Source organism: Pongo abelii, chromosome 4, assembly GCF_028885655.2.
Source record: "Pongo abelii isolate AG06213 chromosome 4, NHGRI_mPonAbe1-v2.0_pri, whole genome shotgun sequence".
NCBI lineage: Eukaryota > Metazoa > Chordata > Mammalia > Primates > Hominidae > Pongo > Pongo abelii.
Window position 1 is genome coordinate 117,790,392 of NC_071989.2, and position 20,519 is coordinate 117,810,910.

Sequence of the window (20,519 nt, forward strand, 5' to 3'; positions counted from 1 at the left end):
TCCCAGCTGCACCAACTTTTTATTGCAATGCATTTCTGCAAATAGCGTAGTAAAATATTATTACTACTGTTTAAAGCTGATCCTATTTTCTTCTAAATAACAGTGTGGAGACTGGAGTTATCTTCTTGACCAAGGACTTGGCATCAAATAAAACATAGTTATAATCTAGAGAGATAAAGATTCCTACTTCATTGTATGTCAGTTTAATCTCATCCTATTTCATATCCAATTGTTCTTGTATACTTCTTTTTTTTTTTTTTTAAGAGGTATATTGACATAATAAGCTGAGAAGCATAGCCAGGAAGGAAAAAGACCTATAAACCTTATCATATGTGGATGATATAAGCCATTGGGAATGAGAAAGGATGACCTGGGTGTTGGTATCAAAGCCATCTTTAACTCATTGAAGGGCTGTCAGATGGGCGAGGGAGTAGGAGCTAAGTTATTTCTATATTAAAGACTTTGAAACAATGAGTATAGGCGTGGTCTGAGATAACAGAGGACTTGGCAAACAGAGGTTCCTAATAATGGGGAAGAAATCTTACCTTTTGTAGTAGGGAGTTCTCTATCCTCATGCCAGCCTTTGGATAACCATTCATTCATTAGGATCAGTGCAGGAGGCATTCCTAGATTGGGGAAGGAGTTTTGACTATTTTATTTACTGTAGTTTAGACTATTCTTCCTGATACTGTTTATCAGCAATGTTGTGCTTTGATAACATTTTAAAGTCATTTAAAATATACTGTGATTTTCTTAAAGAATAGATTTTAAAAGTGAATATCCTTATTACTACTCCTTGATGAGAAAAGCGTATACAACACATAAAACCAGTCTTAAAAAATTGACTCACGACTTATATTACTAATTGTAGTAAATGTTAATTAAATTTTTAGTTACAATATTTTGACTGGCTTTCTAGAAATTGGGGGAAAAAGATATTCTTGGGTTTTCATTAGTTGATTTCAGTCCTTAAAAAATACATTCAAAGTAGTATCTTGAATATCTTCTCCATTTTTTAATGGCAAATATATTTGACACCCACCTATCGAGGTTGATCTGGGGTTAAAGTAGAAAACCCTCATTAGATGATAAAGATGGTATTTCTTCCACAGAAAGCATTTTTGAAGGTAAGGTCAGATCCTCCATTTTTCCTTCTAACCTGCTCCTGGCCTGCTTGGTTTGTTGAGAGTTTAAAAGTGAGACTGCTTAGAATTAGACCAGGGTAGAGCTCCTAAGAGGACTTGGAAAAGTCATTTTCCTACACCGCCCACTTGCTGTCTCTGGGTGCCATATCGAAAGAGATTTGCTTATAGGTCATGGAGCTTTGGCTACAGAAGATTTTTTGTATCTTGACCTGTCTGGAAGAGCTATCATTGGTTCCTCCATATGTTTTGAGTTGCTTTTAGCTTATAAAAACTTCCCCGTGTAGAATTGCGTGTTAGAGAAAAAAAGGTAGTAATTCTCAAACTGTACTTGGCATTTGTAAATTTGCTATGTAAGTATTTCACACTTCATTGAAAAGTCATAAACAATTACCTAGTCATTATCACAGACATTTTAAGGAGGAAATTTCAAAACACAAGTTAGAGAATTATTAACAAAGAGGTAGTTAGTATTGGGTGTTCTCTTGAACTTGGACTGATGACTACTATTCATTCAAATTTGGCAGAAATATCGCTGTGAACAAGTTTATGAATTAGGGGTGCATTTGGCTGCGAGTAATAGCAACCAGAAGCAGAATAAATCCTGTCCTGCTTATTTTTATGTCATATGAAAAAAATCTGTAGACAACTGTTTCTGGTATGGCAGCTCTGCAGTGTCATCAGGCATTCAGGCCCTTCTTTCTCCTCTGCCATAGCAGGGGAAATCTGAGAGCATGCTGTCAACAATAGATGGAATGTGTATAAAGTTACAAACTGGAAAGCAAGAATACTTCATGGCATATTTGGAGATTAATTCTAATCATGGCATGAAAAAAATGAATTGGATTGGGACAATGTTTGTAATAGACAGTCAGCTTAAAAGTATTAATAGATAATGTGGCTTATGTAGAAGGGAAGAAGAAATGGTAATGAGGTCATTTAGAGAAATGTTTTTAGAATTCTGCTAATTATTCCTAACTTGTAATTAAGGTAGGTAGGAGAAAACGGAACACAGGGTGAGCATGAGGGTCCTAAAATGTAGACAAACTATATAGTGGCAGACATGCTAACATCTCCTTAATACAACAGCCATAACAGCAAACTAAGAAACTGTGATTCCCAAGTGATTTTTCCCGAACCGTATTCCATATTAATAGGATAAGTGCATGTTCGGAAATTAGAGGCCCTGAAAAAAATCCTGTATTAATGAAATGTTGAAACACTTAGAATTTTGTTTTACCCAACGTTTCCCAAATGTACTGTGTTTCATTTTGTTTTGTTTTAAACAAAACAGCTCTATACATCCTGAGAAAACATTTGGGGAGTGATATACTGTAGTCTTTAGTACTCACTCATCTTATGAGAAGGCTGCGTGTGTGCCTTTAGGATGCAGACATTGATTCCTGGCTTTCACTCAGTTTAATTAGGACTCTTTAATACATCTGTGGTTTTAGGTGGTGGAGAACATGACTTTCACTCTGCAGATTCAGGCTGCCTAATAAAGATAGCCCTGTAGACAATAGAAAGGAACTTAGATTGAGGGTCTTACTGTCATAACTGAACCATATTCGTATGGTGTTTTAGTATGGTGAAAACACTTAACGCTGTCTAGGAAAACATTTGAATATATTGGGAAGTTTAGTTAGATTATGGCATGAACTCAAATCCATAAGATTTTAGCATTAAAATTATAGATTTGCCATGTAAATGTATTTAATTAATAACATTGATCATGATCACTTACATCTCTGAAGGAAATATTAATGCTCTGCAAAAAAGAAGTTAACTTCTTTTATAGGTTTTTTTTGTTGTTGTTGCATGACAACAAAAATGTCTTTAAGGCATAGATCCAAAGTTGCTTTCTGTATTGGAAAAAATAATATAATTGAAAACGTGATTAGCGAGGAGTTTCTACATACTTCTCCCATATGAATTTGCCTATGGATGCGTGGTCTGTAAAGCCTTCAAGAAACATAACTGAATTAGGAAAAAAAAAATCTTCAATCAAATTCTTTTTCCATGAGTAGTGCTTCAGCAGTAGCTGGTGATGTACTGAGGATGTATTTCAGAATTGGTCTGGAATCAATAGACTTTTGATTCCTTAGACATAAAAATACAATTTGAATATAGTTAGTAATTTCAGTGACCAAAAAAATTAACAGGGATGAAGACAATTTCATTATTCACATCTGTCAAAAACTCTTGTTCTGGTTCTCTTGAACAAGAACATGAAACTAAATTAAACAAAACATCTGTTTTAATTCTTGGGGTATGACTTGTATACTAATTGAATTTTCTTGTGAACTGAATTATCTCATGTTTTTATTCATTGTTAAAACCCTTGTTAGAGCTTTTTCTAAAGTAGCAAATCGTTGTTTTTTTGATAGAATGCTTCGAAGTTATTGGGGTGATCCTACTGGATATTATTATTTGGTGCGATATTCACAAAAAGTATACATAGTTTGATTATGTTTATGTGTTTCAAGTGTGTCCAGAAAGCTTTCGGTTTTAAATGGATTCTTGTCAGTTATATCTTCTGATTAACCATTTTTCTAAGTACTTAGTTCTAGGGGAAAAAAGAGCAGATTTGTCATAGATTCATTATAGGTTTCACTTTGAATACAAGATGAAGATACTGGTGGTTTGGCTATTAGTAATGAAACCGAAAATATTGTATACAGATTTTTAAACTGTTTCTCAGACTAATAAAATTTTTGATTTACAGACTTTTTCATTCGTTAATGGTTTTGGAGAAGATAATTGGAAATTCTGCATTTCTTCTTATTTTGAAGGACAAACTCACATACGACTCTTACTCTTCTGATACCTTCCTGGAGATGGTTAGTGATTTCATCTATGGTCATCATAAAAATGTGTAATTCCATTGTTCTTGCATTAGCAAAGAGGATGAGAAGCTTAATGAAAAGAGACATTGAAATATAATTTTTTGTACATTATTTGAAAGAATTTTTATCGCTTCATATAAATTACCTGTATGTTCATCTTTTCTACAAATATTTCAAAGTATGTGAAATATATAGGGTTTTAGAATACTATTAAGATGTTAGTAAGGCAACTGGGCATTATAATTAGTTGTTTTGCTTGGTTTTCATTAGAAAGCCCTTGATATTTAAATTTTTATAAGTCCTTAATCTATTCCTGCTAAACTTGAATTTGAATGGTCTTCTGGTTTCAGGATGAGTCCATGGAGTGTTAAGTAAAATTTTAAAATTACTGTTCATTTTTATAGGATTTGAAACAAAAATCACAAGATTCTCTGCCACAAAAAAATATAATAAGGCTGAGTGCGGAGCCAAGGTAAATTCATAATTTCTTACAAATGTTTACCACTTTCTGCCTTAATATTTTTTGGTTTTATGGTTCTGGTTTTTAGTTAGCATATATTTTGAGGCAATCAATTTATTAATTAAAAAACTCCTAAAAAATGGATTTTCTTTCATGACTGTGTTGTGCTCAGTGCTAGTAGCTAACACAGTGCTTAGTACATTGACTGCTGAATAAATTATTATAACAATATTTCTCACAGATACAAGGTATAGCATGATAAATATATAGCTTATAAAACATTTTCTTATCTCTGTAAAATTAATTTCAGATTATATCCTTTCTTGATTAACCTTTCATTTAACTACCTTGTTTTCATTAATCCCTGATCCTATTTTTATATGAAAGAGGAAACTTTATTATTATTATTAGATCAAGGTTTCTACTGTAAATTGTTTTTTAGATAACTGTCATTTTGCTGGTGAAACAGCCTTGTTTTACCACTATTGATTTATGCTAAAGTAAATGGGAAGGGTGTTCAGTGACCTTAAACCAGGGCGTTTAATTGGTGGCTACCTAATAATTATAAAGAAATGCATTATGTTTTATTGGTATTTCTTTAAACAGCAAGGTATCTTGTTTTTAATAACCAAATATTTGTTGGTCATTTCCCAGTTGACCCAGGCACACGTGGTTATTTTTTGTAATATAACCTTTAACTGTCAGAATCGAGATATTTAGTACCCCCTCTTACCAATTATAGGATAAAACAATAATTTCAAAGAGTAATTCATTATTTCAACTAAATATATTTTATTAAAATTATTTAAAAATAAATGGAATGAATGTATAAAGAATTTACAGTTGCTAGTAAAGTTGAGACTTTTTGTTAAGCATAGACTAAAGTCTTAGTTGTCTAAATTTCTTTAGTAAGTAGAGACATAAGATATATACAGCTTATTCCTTAGAACGAGATAATAAGTTTTTTTTATTTTAGTAATACTAATGTTCTCTGTAACACGGCAGAAGCCTTAGGAACTCTCAGATTGCCAGGTCATAGTTAGGATGAAAGGATAATGACACTGAAAGAAATATTTCTTATAAAATTACAAAATGTTTTCTTTGTCTTAAAATAAGTTATGTTTTGATGCATTTGGGGTTATATGCCTGTTCCTTAAATATTGTGTTCCTAGTAAACTCTGGCATTAGTAAATCTATTTGGCTTTAGGCATAGTTCTCTCATCCATTAACTTTTCTTTCTTTTTATATTTTGGTGGAGGAAGATGTTTGTTTTTGCTGGTTATAAGAATAATATATGCTGCTATGAGTGATTTGTGCCCCATCTCTGGGTGCTCTTATGGTGGGTGCGGTGAGGCAGGGCTGGTACCATAATAGGTCAGAGGAAAAGATGTTCCCTTTAGTTTCTCTCCTTCCTTTACTGTCTTTGCCTTAGCAAGCAGTAATTGATAATTTCGCCTTTCTAATGCCAGAAGAAGAAAGTTAGGAAATATAGTATATTAATGAAAGAGAAAAATATTTTCAAGCTTTCATATTGAGGAGTTTTAACTACAGGTAAACATAAATGGAATTTCGGGGGCTATTAGTAAAATGATTGCTTTTTGATATTTCTTTGTAGATAGTTTTTATTTAAATAGTATAGTGTTTATCTTCCTATTACTTCTTTACAGTTCTTTTTTATCAGATATTGACTTTACTATTTCTGTAGGTAGGTAAATTAGGAATACTTCTGATTGGCAGATTCTTATTTATTTTTATGCTTATTATCCATTTTATAGGTTAGGGCTTCTTAGATTTTAGGTTTTAAAATCTATATTTTACTTGTTAGCCGCAAATTATTTTAGTTACTGATCTCTCAGTAAAAATAGATGAACAATGAAGGAATGATAGTGGCCTTTAAAATGGAAGAATTTGATTGTTTTATTTAGCAGGTACTGAAAGTAAAATAATTGCCCTTTTCAGTTTTTAAATTGGAAGCCTTAGAAGTGTGGCTATGAGTCTTTGTCATATTCTTCATGAGTTTTCTTTAATGTTGTAAGGGTTGGCTTTATTTTAGTTATAGACACAGTTCCTGTTTGAGTAACAAATTATCTCTCTAAATAAACCATGCATTCTCGATGGGGGAGATATTTTTTCCAAGAGAGTAAAAATTGGTTTTTGGGGATTTGAAGAAAATCTTACTCTTTTTAATATATAAAGCACAGATATAGTACATAACAGGTAAACAGTTTGTGTGTGGCATTAAAATTGTATGTGGGTGATTAGTAAATGTCTAAAAAGAGTCCTTAGGGAGGTGTTAATGTAAAAAAGATTGAGAAATGCTAGCTTAAACCCACAGAATATAAATAATACACGTAAATTTGATCATGCTGTTGGCAATATTAGTTATAGCAATAAACCTAACATAACTTTGTAAGTATTTAAAAAGTAGTCCAAGATCTGTTTAAAGTGACATTAGTACATGTTGATATGCCTAATTTGGTTCACACAGTTATGTGAGCTATATCATGTGTGGATTCATAGTTTTTGTGTGGAAAACAGATACTTCAGAATATCAACTAAGATATAAAAAGAAAAGCCCTCCCGTAACCCATTGCCATTGGCTTGTTTAATGGTTCACCCTGGATGACCTCCCAGCACCAATAATTTAAGTTCCTCTGATTTTCTCCATACATGCTTTCCTTTTGGATGCCAGTCTTGATTAAGAGTATTGTTATCTTTTTAGTTATCTAGGTTCTGAAATCCCAGAACCTACTTTGACCTCTACCTTTTATTATTCCTCAAATTTCATCAGTTGGAGAGTCTTTTTCTTCTCATCTGTGAAATGCATCTTCTCTTTTCCTGTTACTTTTTGGTTCTAAGCCATACTTAGTGCTTGAATTACTTCAACAGCTTCTTACCCTTTTGTCTTCAATTTCCTATGCCCCTTATTTATTAACATGAAGTTATCAGAGGAATCTAGCCAAAAACAGAGCTCTGAGAAAGTCACTTCTAAATTCACCATTCTCTAGGTACTTCTTCTTACCTATTGAGGGAAGTCTGACCTGATGGTCAAATGTTTTAGTAGACTATTGCCTAACAAACTACTCTAAAACTTAATGTCTTAAATACAATTTATTATATTTCCCACGTTTTTGTAGAACTGCTGGTCAGTTCTTGCTTGGGGTCTCTCATACCATTGCAGGCAATTGGAGATTGGGACTGGAGTTCCCCAAAGATTTGACTGGGCTCAGTGTGCAGGAGGGCTCATTTACATTGCTGAAAGTTAATGCTCCCTGTTGGCTGAGGGTTCAGTTGGAGCTCTTAGCTGCCAGTACTTACACATGGCCTCTCCATATGACTTGGGCTTCTCTAACCATAGTGGCTGGTTCCAAGGGGGAGTGTCTTAAGATTGAAAGTCTCAAAAGTGAGTTTTCTGGGTAGAAACAGCAAGACTTCTTAAGACCTAGCTTTAGAAGTCCTAGAAGGCCATTTTCATTACATTCTATTGGTCAAGGAAGTCATTAAGGTTAGCCAAGATTCAAGGGGAGGGAACTACTCTCCATTTCTTGATGTGAGGAGCATGTATAGGAAGCAATGGGAATGATGGTAGTCATCTTCGGAGACTAGCTATCACAGTTCACCAATAGACTACCTCAGTTCACATACCTTTCATGTACAGAGTAACCTCACCCACCTCCCAAGATGTCCAAAGTCTCATCCCATTGTGCTATTAGCCCCAAATTTCTACCTAGATCAGGCCAAAATGGGTCACTCATATATGGCTGGCAGTTAATGCTGGCTTGTTTCTTCTAGTATAATTATTTAAAGTTAATCACAGTAGATTGTAAACTCCTGGAGAGTAGGAATTATTTCTTTGATTATTTCTAGCATCATGCCTGTGGTATTATATACAATGTAGCAAGAATAATTACAGATTCATTGAAATACATTTAAAGATCGACTGAAGAGAGTATTAAGCTTCAGACACCAGATATACATAGAACATGGTTCACATTCTATGTGAAAATGTGGTATCCGGGTATATATTCTCCTCAGGTAGTTATTTGGTCTCATATTTGGAGGTTGGATGCCAGAGTGCTTCTAAGTAAACTTTAAGACCATTACAAATAAAGATAAACCATAATTCAGTAAAGCTTGGAATTTGTATAACTGTCCATTTAAGATTTTAGTTTTATACCATGAGACCTGAAAAATTTCAGATTGCATCTCAGCATCATTGCATTCTTACAGTTAACTTCGTTAAGATTGGATTTTGGGTGGCTGTTCAGAACGGATGGATATAAAAGATAGTTCCAAATAGCTGACTGAATTGGCTTTATCAGATTGGTTTTTATATGTAAGACTTACTGTTATGATCAACATAGCCTGATTCTACATTTTGTATTTTTAATATTGTTATTGTAAACAATTCTTCTGGCACTAATTATCTGTTAGTTTAATGGGATTCAAGGCTAGCTTTTTTCTTTTCATATGTTATCAACATATTTTTATACCAAGTAAGAATGTGTCTTAGAAAATATCTAATATCTCTAACCAGTTGTTTACGCATAAGTTTTAAATGAAGAAGCCAAGCTCACAACCTTATTTTTATTGTTTGGAAATGGAATTTCTAGGAAAATAGAATTCTGCCCATTCAGATTGTGGCAGCATTATTTGATAGAGGCATTTGGAGCTTAAGGGCGGAAGTGAGATTCCATGACTTGAACCAAGGCAGCTCTAGTCTGAGAAGTGAGTCTGGTGAAAGAGCTGTCAGTATACAGAGGGAGCGCACTTTGTGCTCAACTGTGGAGGAGATGGAAGTGTTAGCTGTGATAATTAGTCCAGGAACTGTCCTTAATAGCTCATGGATTATGATGGTTTAAGCTTAAACCTTGACATATACTAGAAAACTAGTATATAGAAATGTCTTTCCATTAGTTAACAGAAAAATGAGTGTAAAAAGTCAGTAAGATGAAAGGTTTTCTTTCTTGAAACTGGTTGGCTATATTTTTTAATTATCCTAAAGAATTCAAGGCAATAATAGAATACAGGATTTGACACCCTGGACCCTCTCCAGCTTCTATTATTTTGAGAAAAACTGAGATATTTTTACCTTTTAAATAAAGCTGTTTTGAACTTTTCTTTTGTTGAGGGAATTAGTAACTGATGGTCCTAGAGACTCTTAAACACATAAAAACTAAGCTATTCTGTATTCCAGTCTAGTTTAGTTGTATCTAGGCATTAATAGTACAGTGTATTTATGAATTTTATTGGATTTGAAGGATGAGTTTATAAACTGTCCTCTAGGATGCTTTTCTGTTTAAATATATATTGCTTGTAAAAGGTATTTGTATATTTTCACCTATGTTCTGTCTCTGTTATGTGTTAACTGTGATTTTTTTCAAGGTATAGGTTGGCTAGTTCCCTGATTATCCAGAAGCACTTTTCATCTTGTCTATAGTCTACTGGGGTGTTTTCAGAAAGGATGCTTTATCCAAAAGACTGGATAGAATATGTTATATTATGTAAATAACCAAAAGTTTCTTAAGGAATTCAAGGTACCTGTAAGATGCTGTATTAGTTAATTTTATGTTAAAAATTATTTGCATTGACTAGTGGTTAGTACTAGTGTTGGAGCAGTCATGGCTTGGTAGCAATACAAAATAATCTTATTTGGTGTTTGCCATTCCAATTCAGTCATCACAGGATTACATTTTGCCTAATTTTTCAAGAAAATATAAAGGCCTCTTGGGGAGGAAATGAGGAGAAAAGGCTCCACCTTTGTTCCAGTTCCCCCCACCCTTAGCATTTCTATTTATTTTATGACATCGGGAATGATGAGTATTAATTCCTGAAATACTGTTTCAACCTCACATTGACTGAAATGAAATAACATCTATTATATTAAAAAAATAGTTGACACTTCCAATTTACGTGATGGCTGACTAGAGACCATGAGACTGACTCTTAGTTTCCCATTAAAGCTCATATGAAAATGTAGAAGATGATGAACAATTGTAGGAATACCAAAACCTTGGCTTGACAATCAATGTATTACCACAATCTAAGATGTCCACAAACTACAAAGCTGATAGAACTGGTCTGAAAAATGCAATTACTTGCTGATTAATGATAAGCAGTTAGAAATAAAAGCAACCTGCATGTCTTTTAAAGCAAGTATGGAGAATGATTCCTTTTCCTTTTCATAATGTCTACCCCCAAGGCTTTGAAATTCTGGTATTATATCAACTAGAAAAGTGAACAAATATTTTTGTACTGGAAGAGTGCTACTTTTGAGGCTATTAGGAAGTTAGGTAGCTTTTCTTTTTTTTATCTTCTTCCTCCCTGCCTAAGGTCTCTGTTGACCAGTCTTCATTTAATTGACCAACTAGATCAACTGACACTCTTCATTCCTTTTCAGTGCTCATGGCAATGTGGCCTTGTAGCCAACAGGCTGTTAGCTAGCAGGCCAATGTACTTCCCTCCTTCCAGTCTCTCAGTTGTGTGATTATCATGAATCTGTTATTTATTCCTAAACAAGTTGTTGTTGTTATTTTTTTCTCATAAACCATTTTATTACGCTGTTGAATTATGTAAAAACCCTTTTTTATGAAGTTGAGGACTTTGGAAATATTCAGCAAAGGTGAGTCACTGATAAATATTGGCGAGATGACTGCAAAAGATTTGGGAAGAAATCATAAAAATATAGAAGCCGGCTGCACTCAGATTTTCTTAAAATTTTTGAGTTTAAGTTCTTGCTATACTTTAGAGAAACCTAAGCTTGGAACCACAGAGGATTATCACATGTTTGGTTATGCAGAAAATATGACAACTCCAATTACTGGTTCCATAGTCAAAGCAAAGGATTTGCATATTTTGAATATGATACATGTATATATTTCATGGTAAAGTAAAATATTAAGAATAACACATACATATCATAATGATCTTCTACTTTAACGTTTATTTTCAGGTCAACTTTAACTCTTTCTGTTAATAGATCTATTGCCAGCCTTGATCACATTGATGAAAAGGCTTCCACTGTGTCCATATTTTGCAATCAATTTGGAGACTAAATCTGCCAGAAATAAAGTAGGCAGGAACAAGGGAACTTACAATAGATCATTGAGCTAGGAAAGTCTGCTCAAGGAAATTGCTGTTGGTGGTGGCATGGGCCAGAAGAATACTGTGATATTCTTTGTTGAAGAAAGAAGCCTTCCCTTTGTTCAGAATCAGAGCTGGTACAGAAGACTGAATACCAATCAGGCACAGCCACCTTGGATATTAACCTTTTGGAAACTTGTGATCAGGCTGGATCCATGCATGCGAGCCTATTATTCACCCACTCTTTTTCTCCATCACTGAATCCTCTTTACATCCTTCATGACATTATTAACAAACTGGCCATGCCATTTATTCTTTATTGTGTGTCCCCCTTGGTAGAATAGCAGCTCCATGAGGGTAGAGAGCTTGTTTGCTTTTGCATCCCCTGGCAAATACCTGGCACACAGTAGGTGTTCAACAAATATTTGTCAAATAAACTAACTACGTTAGAGAAGGACTTCAGCTAATATCAAAATAAAAAGGACCAAGGGTAGTTTTAGCAAACACAGAGTCTAGGTAAATGTCTACTTCTTTGAGGATAAGTGATTGAAAGGTTATCATAGGAGAGCTGTGAAAAAGCTCTACAGACTGATTTAAAAATAGGGTGCAGCATGAAGACTCAGAAGAGTAGCTTACTTATTAAAATGATTTATTACAGAGACTAGATGAAAATTTTTTTGAAAAAGAGGACCTGGAACTCTCAAAAAGTTTTGAGTTATAATCTCTGAGAAATATGAAACAAGGTGAAACACTGAAACAAAAAGATGACAAAAAAATGAAAATGATAATATTTGGAAGAGGAGAGGAGTGAGATAAGGAGAGATTGTTGGAGGGGCAATAACAGACCATCTTCACTAGTGATGCTGAAGAGTAAAGCTGACACTGAAAGAGGGTATTGATGTGAAAAAAAAAGTCCACGAGATACTTTTTTAAGAATGTAGACAAAAGGAAGACAAATGCCAACAATGAGAAGGAAGATGATGATAGGTATGGAGGACAAGATTCCAACAAAAGAATTTAAAAACTTTAGGAAAAAAAATACAGCAGAGGCAATGATCAAAGATATAATTGATGAAAAGTTTTCTGAGCTGAAAAGGCCTCCCTTTATAGATGAAGAGGGATAAGTGCTGGGTAATAAAAATGAAAAAAGCCACCCCGAGTACACCATGGTAACTTAGTTCAATTAAAAGGAAAAAGGACATATTAAAAAAGTGCCCAGGCAGAAAGACTATATTGTATAATATAGAACAAACGCTAGACTGACTTAGACAGGAAGACTATGAAGTTTTGAAATCATTTTATACTCAAAGTTATCTTTCATATGTGAAGGTAGTAGAGAGACATTTTCAGATATGAAAACACTTATAAAACATACCACAGGCACACTTCCCATATTTTTAAAAAGAAATTTTAAAAATTTCTTGATGAAGTCAATTCAGCTGACTGATAGATGAATTAAAATTAACAATTAAAAATGAAAAATTAAAAAGGCATTGGAAACAATTAGACGTAGTGAAATCTAAATCATTATTGTCAATTTTATTGTCAAACTAAAGGTAGAAGTGTCCATTTAGTTTTGATAGAATTTAGCAGCACCATGGATCTGCAGCTTCAGGTTATATTAATGCCTGAAATAGGTGGAGAGGCAGGAGCATATAGGAGATCCTAAATAATAGTTTTTCATCAAGAAGATTTAAAAAATACCAACTTTGGGTGAGAGTGATATTTCCTATTCCATTGCCTTCACTTACTATCAGTGTACTGTTAACTCCTCAAACATCTGTCTCTGCTGAGAAAAGTCTCCTAAGTTCTAGACCCACCGGCCAAGTGGATAGCTCTCTTGGGATGGCCCATTAGCAGCTCCATTTCACCGTGTTTAAAACGGAACTCCTCTTCCCTGCTTGAACCTGTTCTGTAGTCCCAAGCTCTTTCAATTTTAGAGTGACCAGGTATGACAGTTTTTTCACTATTAGCCTCTTTCACTCTCAAAATTAGTTTGGACAATAAATTATGGGGCTACCCTGATCATCTTGTCTTTTTTACTTTGAACTCATATCCAAACACATGCTAGACCTTTTCATTCTGTGTTTTGTTTGTTTTGTTTTGTTTTGTTTTTGAGATGGAGTATCGCTCTGTCGCCCAGGCTGGAGTGCAGTGGCACAATCTCGGCTCACTTCAAGCTCCGCCTCCCAGATTCACGCCATTTTCCTGCCTCAGCCTTCTGATTAGCTGGGACTACAGGCGCCCGCCACCACACCGGGCTAATTTTTTTTTTTTTTTTTGTATTTTTAGTAGAGACTGGGTTTCACCGTGTTAGTCAGGATGGTCTCTATCTCCTGACCTCGTGATCCACCCACCTCAGCCTCCAAAAGTGCTGGGATTACAGATGTGAGCCATCGCACGCAGCCTCATTCTGTTTTTTAAATGTGTCTCAAATTTGCCCTCTTCTCTTCATCTTCAGTGCTACTACCCTGCTTCAGACTGCTACTGTCCCTCCACTGGGTGATGGTAATAACCCTGTGACAGGTGTCCCTGCCTCACTCATTTGTTGGAGGGGTTATATACGGTTATATGTATGAACTTCATAGCATGGGACCTAGCGCTTAGCAGGCACTTAACTAATATTAGCAATGATGATGTAACTTAGCTCAAAACCTTCTTTTTTCCATTACGCTAAGGATAGACTCTAGACTCTTTAATGTGGCTTGTGTGCCGCATTTTTGTCTCTCTCGCATCATCTCTTGCATCAGCTCAGTCTGCACTGTGTACTCCAGGCCCACAATGACTCTATTCAGAACACAACAAGTCAGAGAACTATCAATTCTTGGACACTCCATTTTCTGTTATATTACCTCTACATCTTTACTGCCTGGGGGGTTAAAAAAAAAAACAAAAAAGCAGGCCAGGCACGGTGGCTCATGCCTGTAATCCCAGCACTTTGGGAGGCCGAGGCAGGCAGGTCACCTGAGGTCAGGAGTTCGAGACCAGCCTGACCAATATGGAGAAACCCCATCTGTACTAAAAATACAAAATTAGCTGGGCATGGTGGCGCATGCCTGTAATCCCAGCTACTTGGGAGGCTGAGGCAGGAGAATCACTTGAACCCATGAGGTGGAGGTTGTGGTGAGCCGAGATTGCACCATGGCACTCCAGCCTGGGCAACAAGAGCAAAACTCTGTCTCAAAAAAAAAAAAAAAAACAACACCAAAAAGCAAAAGAACCAAACCACAACAAAAAATCTCCAGTCTTGGCCGGGCATGGTGACTCACGCCTATAATCCCAGCACTTTGGGAGGCCGAGGTGGGTGGATCCCCTGAGGTCAGGAGTTTGAGACCAGCCTGGCCAACATGGCAAAACCCTACCTCTACAGAAAATACAAAAATTAGCCGGGAGTGGTAGCATGCACCTGTAATCCCCACTACTTGGGAGACTGAGGCAGGAGAATTGCTTGAATCGGGGAGGTGGAGGTTACAGTGAGCCAAGACTGCACCACTGCACTCCAGCCAGGGCAACAGAGTGAGACTCTGTCTCAAAAAAAAAAAAAAAACAAAAAAAAAAACCTCCGACTTCACCTCCAGATGCACCCGAATGTGCACACACACAGACATGCACATGCACACATACACCATTTGCCTGATAAATTTCTGATTGTCTTTTAGAACTCAGCTTAGATGTTACATCTTACATCCTCTGGAAACTTGGTTGAGATCCTTGAAGCTAGGTGGTGTTCTCATATGACTCCATGGGACTGTGTTTACCCACTAACTGCCTGCATAATAGTCCTTTGAAGAGACTTGCTATAAATCTCTTGCAGGTATGGGTTGGTCTTGTTCATCATTCCAAAATGGTGCCTAGCAAATCTTTAAGGAAAATGACCTACTGCCAGTAGCATTTGAGCTAGGAATTGCACTAGAGGGAATCTGTCCTGCAGAAATAATCAGATACAGAGGTGGAGAGAACTTTGGACAAGGACATGCATTTCAGCTTTGTTTATCATGTGAACAAATATTTTAAAAGACTTAAATGTTTATCAGTAATAATGAATTGGTCAAATATTCTACATTTGTAAGTTATATAGAAAGATTTTTAAAAGATGCCTAAATTAGCATTTCTTTTTGTGATAGAGAACGTAGGGCTGGTAAATTCTGAGATTTTAACTTAAGTTTTTATGAAATCTGTGTTTTCAAGTTTTATGGAGTAAATGAAGATGACTTGTTTGAATTGAAGTTGTGAATGGTTGAAATATGGAAGAAGTGCTTGGTACATAGGAGGTGTTTGCTAAACTAATAACTAAAAATTGGAGGTGGAGAGAGTGAAAATTATGAGAAAAAGGTCACGTAATCATTAGGCAATTAAATAATTTATCCATAGTGATTAACCCTTATGGGAAAAGTTTTGATTTAGAATCATCTCGCATTCATTGTTTTCTTCTTTATAGGTGAAGTTTTTTGTACTTGTTGGCTTTCCTTTGTTACCCAATATGACTTCTTGTATGTATAGTGTTTCATTTTGTATTGCACTGACCTGCATACAACAGAAACCTTATTACAATGGCTTCTGAAGAAAGCCTTTTATTATTCTTATGGAGAAGTTTCAAGGTAGGTAGTCTAGGGCTCATGATGGGTTCCATGGTGTCATCAAAGATCCAGGCTGCTTTTACCTGTTAGCTCTACCACTGTTAGCCTGTGGCTCTTGTTCTTGTGAACTCAGGATGGTTCCTGCTTCTACATACATTACATCTGTGTTTCGTCCAGAAAGAGGGATGAGCAAAGGATGAAGGTCATGGCAGTTGGGATAAACTGGGGACTCAGTAACTTTCTCAGAATTTCCACATACTGGAATTCTAATTACATGTCATTGTCCAGAACTATGCCACATGTCTGCATCTAGCATGGGGAAGCAGTTTTTTGTTGTTGTTCATTTTGATTTTGTTTTTTAAGCTATGACTGTTGGCATCCTAAATAAAATTGGCTTTATATCAATAAAGGAGAAAGAGATAATGGTTGTTGGGTAGGAAGGAGCAGCACCTGCAAATTAGATTCATTAACTAGATCAAAAAGCAGCCACCAGATTTTCTGTCAGCTACTCTTCCTTGCCCACTTTGGCTCAGGGACTGGAGTTGTGTTCTGAATACTCTAGGAACAGGTCTATACTGAATAAATCAGTAATGGTTGTTAGAAATGTCTTTAAAACATGTTCTCAAGACTTATCAGTTAGGAAAATCATACCAAACACAATGAAACTGAAAAATTTTCTACATATTCTAAAACCAAAACATAATTAGATGCTGCAAAATTAAAAATTTAAAGAGATAAAGAAAAGCTCATAAAATAAGAGCATATATATACAATTGAGATTTGGGTTATTTAAATATTAAGAAAATAGAATATTTATTCTTAAACATTTCCTGTTTATTTGTAGGACTATGTGGGCCTATGTTAAAATATAGTTCCTTGTTCTTTGATTCATACATTCATTCATTCAATGACAGATTTACTTTGCATTTCTGTGTTGGGCAGCACTGTACTGGTATGTGTTCATATTTTCTTGCCTCTTTCATTTCTTCTTGATTCTTTCTTGCTCAGAACCTACACATACAAGGTCTCTTTTCTAAGTGACCTGTGATTTATACTGTACTGTGTAGACTGCCCATAAGACAAACCCTCATTGCCTTACCTGAAATCTTCAGGGGTAGATGTATGTGAGGGTTCAGAATTCTTTTTAATTTTAGGAAAGTACTGTGCATATGTGGCATATTATTGCAGAGTCTCCTTTGAAATTTCTGAATGTTCTGATCAAATGAGATAAATAAAGATTCTATAAAGCTTCATGTCAGTTCTGTTTAGATTTACTACCAAATGAGTTACAAAAAAGCTTTTGATTTTTTCAGAGCTTTTTGGATTTCACAGTTTAGAGATTGTAGTTCTGTAGAGTATTGGTTTGGGAGAATTATGAAATTGCTTAAAATAATTAGCAAGCTTCCTAAAAAGATGCATTGTAGCAGAAACCATTTTGACTCTTCTAAATGTCATTGACTGTTACTATCATCCATACTTGGGTGCCTCAGCTTTTCTTTGTTCTGATTCCCATCATTTCAAAAATCTGTTCAAAAATGTCTGTCTCTTAAGAAAGCTGAGCAGTGCTTTTCACCCTTTTGTACCACATTCTCTAAACATGTAGGTATTTAGGTGTTGACTTTTTTTTTCTTTGCGAGAATTCATTCCTTGACTTTACTGAGTGTTGTAGCTTCCTAATTATACTTCAAGCTTCCCTCATCATCAGAATTCATTTTTTCAAAAAATTTGTCGTTCTATTCTTGCATCTCCTAAAATAATGCTTTTTGCAATTCTTGCATCAGGCAGTTTAAAGTTTATGATAGGCTACCTAATACAATATAATTAAATATGTATTTTTACTGTCATTTAGAAGTTCGAAGAAAAATGTTTGTCATTAGGCTATTACCAGTCTCACACATTGATTTTTAAGTGATATACAGTGTGGGATTTGCCTTAGTGCTTTAACAGCATAGGATTTTAAATCATTCTTTTCTTTAATTTCACATGAACTTTAAAAGAATCTTCCTTACCAGGCCCTTATAATTTAGTCTGCTGTGATTTTGTTTTTAGATACAAAATTCTTTTAGATTTTATTTGTGAAAGTAATTAAACAGATAGATTGCATTTAAAGTTATATTTTTTATTTCTTGAAAAATAAAGGCAGAGTAGCTTAATGTTCAGAGACCACCTGCTAAATTGCCTGGTTAGTCTGTGTTTTAATTGATTTTATTTATATTTTAAGTCAAACTTTCTTAATTAACTAATTGCATGGTTCTAGTTTATTGTCAGATTATTATACAATGAATTCAGTTTGCAAAGTGTGTTTTAATTGTGTGTTTTGTGTGGTGAGATTAAAGTTATTTTGCTTGTTTCTTATAAATAACATCTTCATCCATCAAGGACCATAATCAGGAGAATGCAGATGATGGGGAGGAAAAACAGGTGCTCATATATATAGAATTATGATGAGATATTTTGATATATTAAAATATGAAGGCAGAATTGTCATGGGAAGTACCACATTTAATGGGTAAAGGATTATAATAATTTCTAGTTAAGATATTTGGAAATACATAACTGTATGTAACTGAAGAAAAACTTTGAAAAGAAGATGAGGTGGTGTCAAAGAATAGCTGGTGTTAGTTCTGGTGTGTTTGCTAGATAATATAAATTTTGAATGATTCTGTTTTGCTATTGCTGTAGCACCAACATTTGAAGTTGTATAAAGTAGTATGAAAATGTTAAAGTAAACTAAATATCTGGAGTATGAGTGATTTTTAAAAAATGATTTCTATTGGGCTGGGAGTAATCGATGGTTACGTGAGATTCCTTCAGTAGCTTATTGTTTTCACTTTCTTGCAAACTTAGTTCTCTGTCCAATTTCCACTTCTTTTCCTCCCAGTGTCCATCATGTCTTCTGAAATAGTAACATAAAGCTAATTATTAACCCAAAGCAGTTCAGAACATAGACTAAAGTGATGTGGCATATTTCAAAGTCTTCCACTCTTCTGAACTAGATTTTTTTTCCTTCTAAATGCAGATTAATAAAGCGTGCACAACAAGAGGAACAAGGAAAAGGATTTTAGTGAAGGTATCCTGATCCTGAAAAAGTCAGGGAGGGCTTCAAGCCCATCTTGGACTTCAGAACACTTCACAACTTTGTGGTAAAAGAAACATTTTAAATAGAGCCTTTGGACTTATTTATTTCATCCTTATTCAGAGAGTAGCGCTTTTTTTTTTAATTTTTATTTTTTTTAGGCAAGACAATTGTATGTGAAATCGCGTTACTTTTCAAACTGAAACATACCTGGGTTTCAGATTTGTTGTAGGTACTTAATATATACTCAAAATATTACAGGTAGCTGGTTGGCTTGTGTGTTTTTCTTTGAAATGTGTTCTTTTATCCCTTGTGACACTGTGTTTGCATTCACTGTGAGTGATGTTTTCTCTAGTGTTTTGTATCTTTAATCGGTTCATTGGGTTGTATAGTAGGAAGTCTTTCCTAGGACCAATATTGTTTCTAAAAATACTTTGAAAGTAGAAAGTGGTTTGTGTTTTATTGTTTTCATATTTTTTACCAGTCATATGATGGCTTACTAATGTGAAGAGATGTAGCACTAGTAAAAATTTGTTGTTTTCTCCTCTATTCACCTGGAAACCTCACACAGGATAGATTTCATTTGTCAACAAAGATACAGACAGTGAATACAAACATCTTTGCCATTTCTGTCCTTAACAACAAAAGAGTCTTATTTTACTGTGTTAACTTTTTAAGGTCCTTTTTATTTGTGAAAATTAGGTTGTTTATGTACTATGTGTTCTTCCAAAGTTACAGAGTTATATTCATTGGAGAAATGAAATTTTCTTCCAGTAGATGAAAATTACATTTTGATTGAACATCATTCCTTATGCAGTCACCCATAAATATAATGTCTTTTGCTGTCTTTTCAGAAAATGGCTACAGATGTGATTTCTGAATTGACAAGGAAATAGAACATCTTAATGTTTTAGGTAAAACAGATGGTGTTTTTGTTTGAGGCAAAACTCTCTCAGAGAGAAAGCAACTTAATTGGTGACAAGACTCTTGGGGTCAGCCAAATTGTATACAATTTGTGTTTGTTTTTGTTGCTTTAATATCAAAAGTTTTAGAATACTTGGAATATTTATTCTTTTATTGACTTTACTATTTTCTGTTGCGTACTGGAAATAGTTGTAAAATTTTTCAATCTTTTCTTTATAAAAATTGTAAGTCCACATATTTATTCTGCTTTGGTTACATTTATGGTCTTAGAAATGCTTTTTGCATTGTGAAAAGTTCCTGAAATTTGTAGTTCTACTTTTGAGGGTTAACATTTTCATTTGTAGTTTTAAGTTGCATTTGCAACTACAAATTCTGTGGACATTGATACCAACTCTGTTCTTTCCATGCCAT

The 20,519-nt window shown here is 34.6% G+C and overlaps 1 protein-coding gene across 3 annotated transcripts in view; it reads left to right on the forward strand.

The window, feature by feature from the left end:
• MAN2A1 (mannosidase alpha class 2A member 1) overlaps positions 1 to 20,519 on the forward strand; it is a 178,950-nt gene that overhangs the window by 93,623 nt on the left and 64,808 nt on the right. For all 3 annotated transcript variants that reach the window (XM_002815774.5, XM_054555791.2, XM_054555792.2), the window contains 2 exons: positions 3,868 to 3,982; positions 4,393 to 4,460. In XM_002815774.5, the coding sequence (XP_002815820.1) occupies positions 3,868 to 3,982; positions 4,393 to 4,460 (183 nt within the window). The remainder of the gene's footprint in view (positions 1 to 3,867; positions 3,983 to 4,392; positions 4,461 to 20,519) is intronic.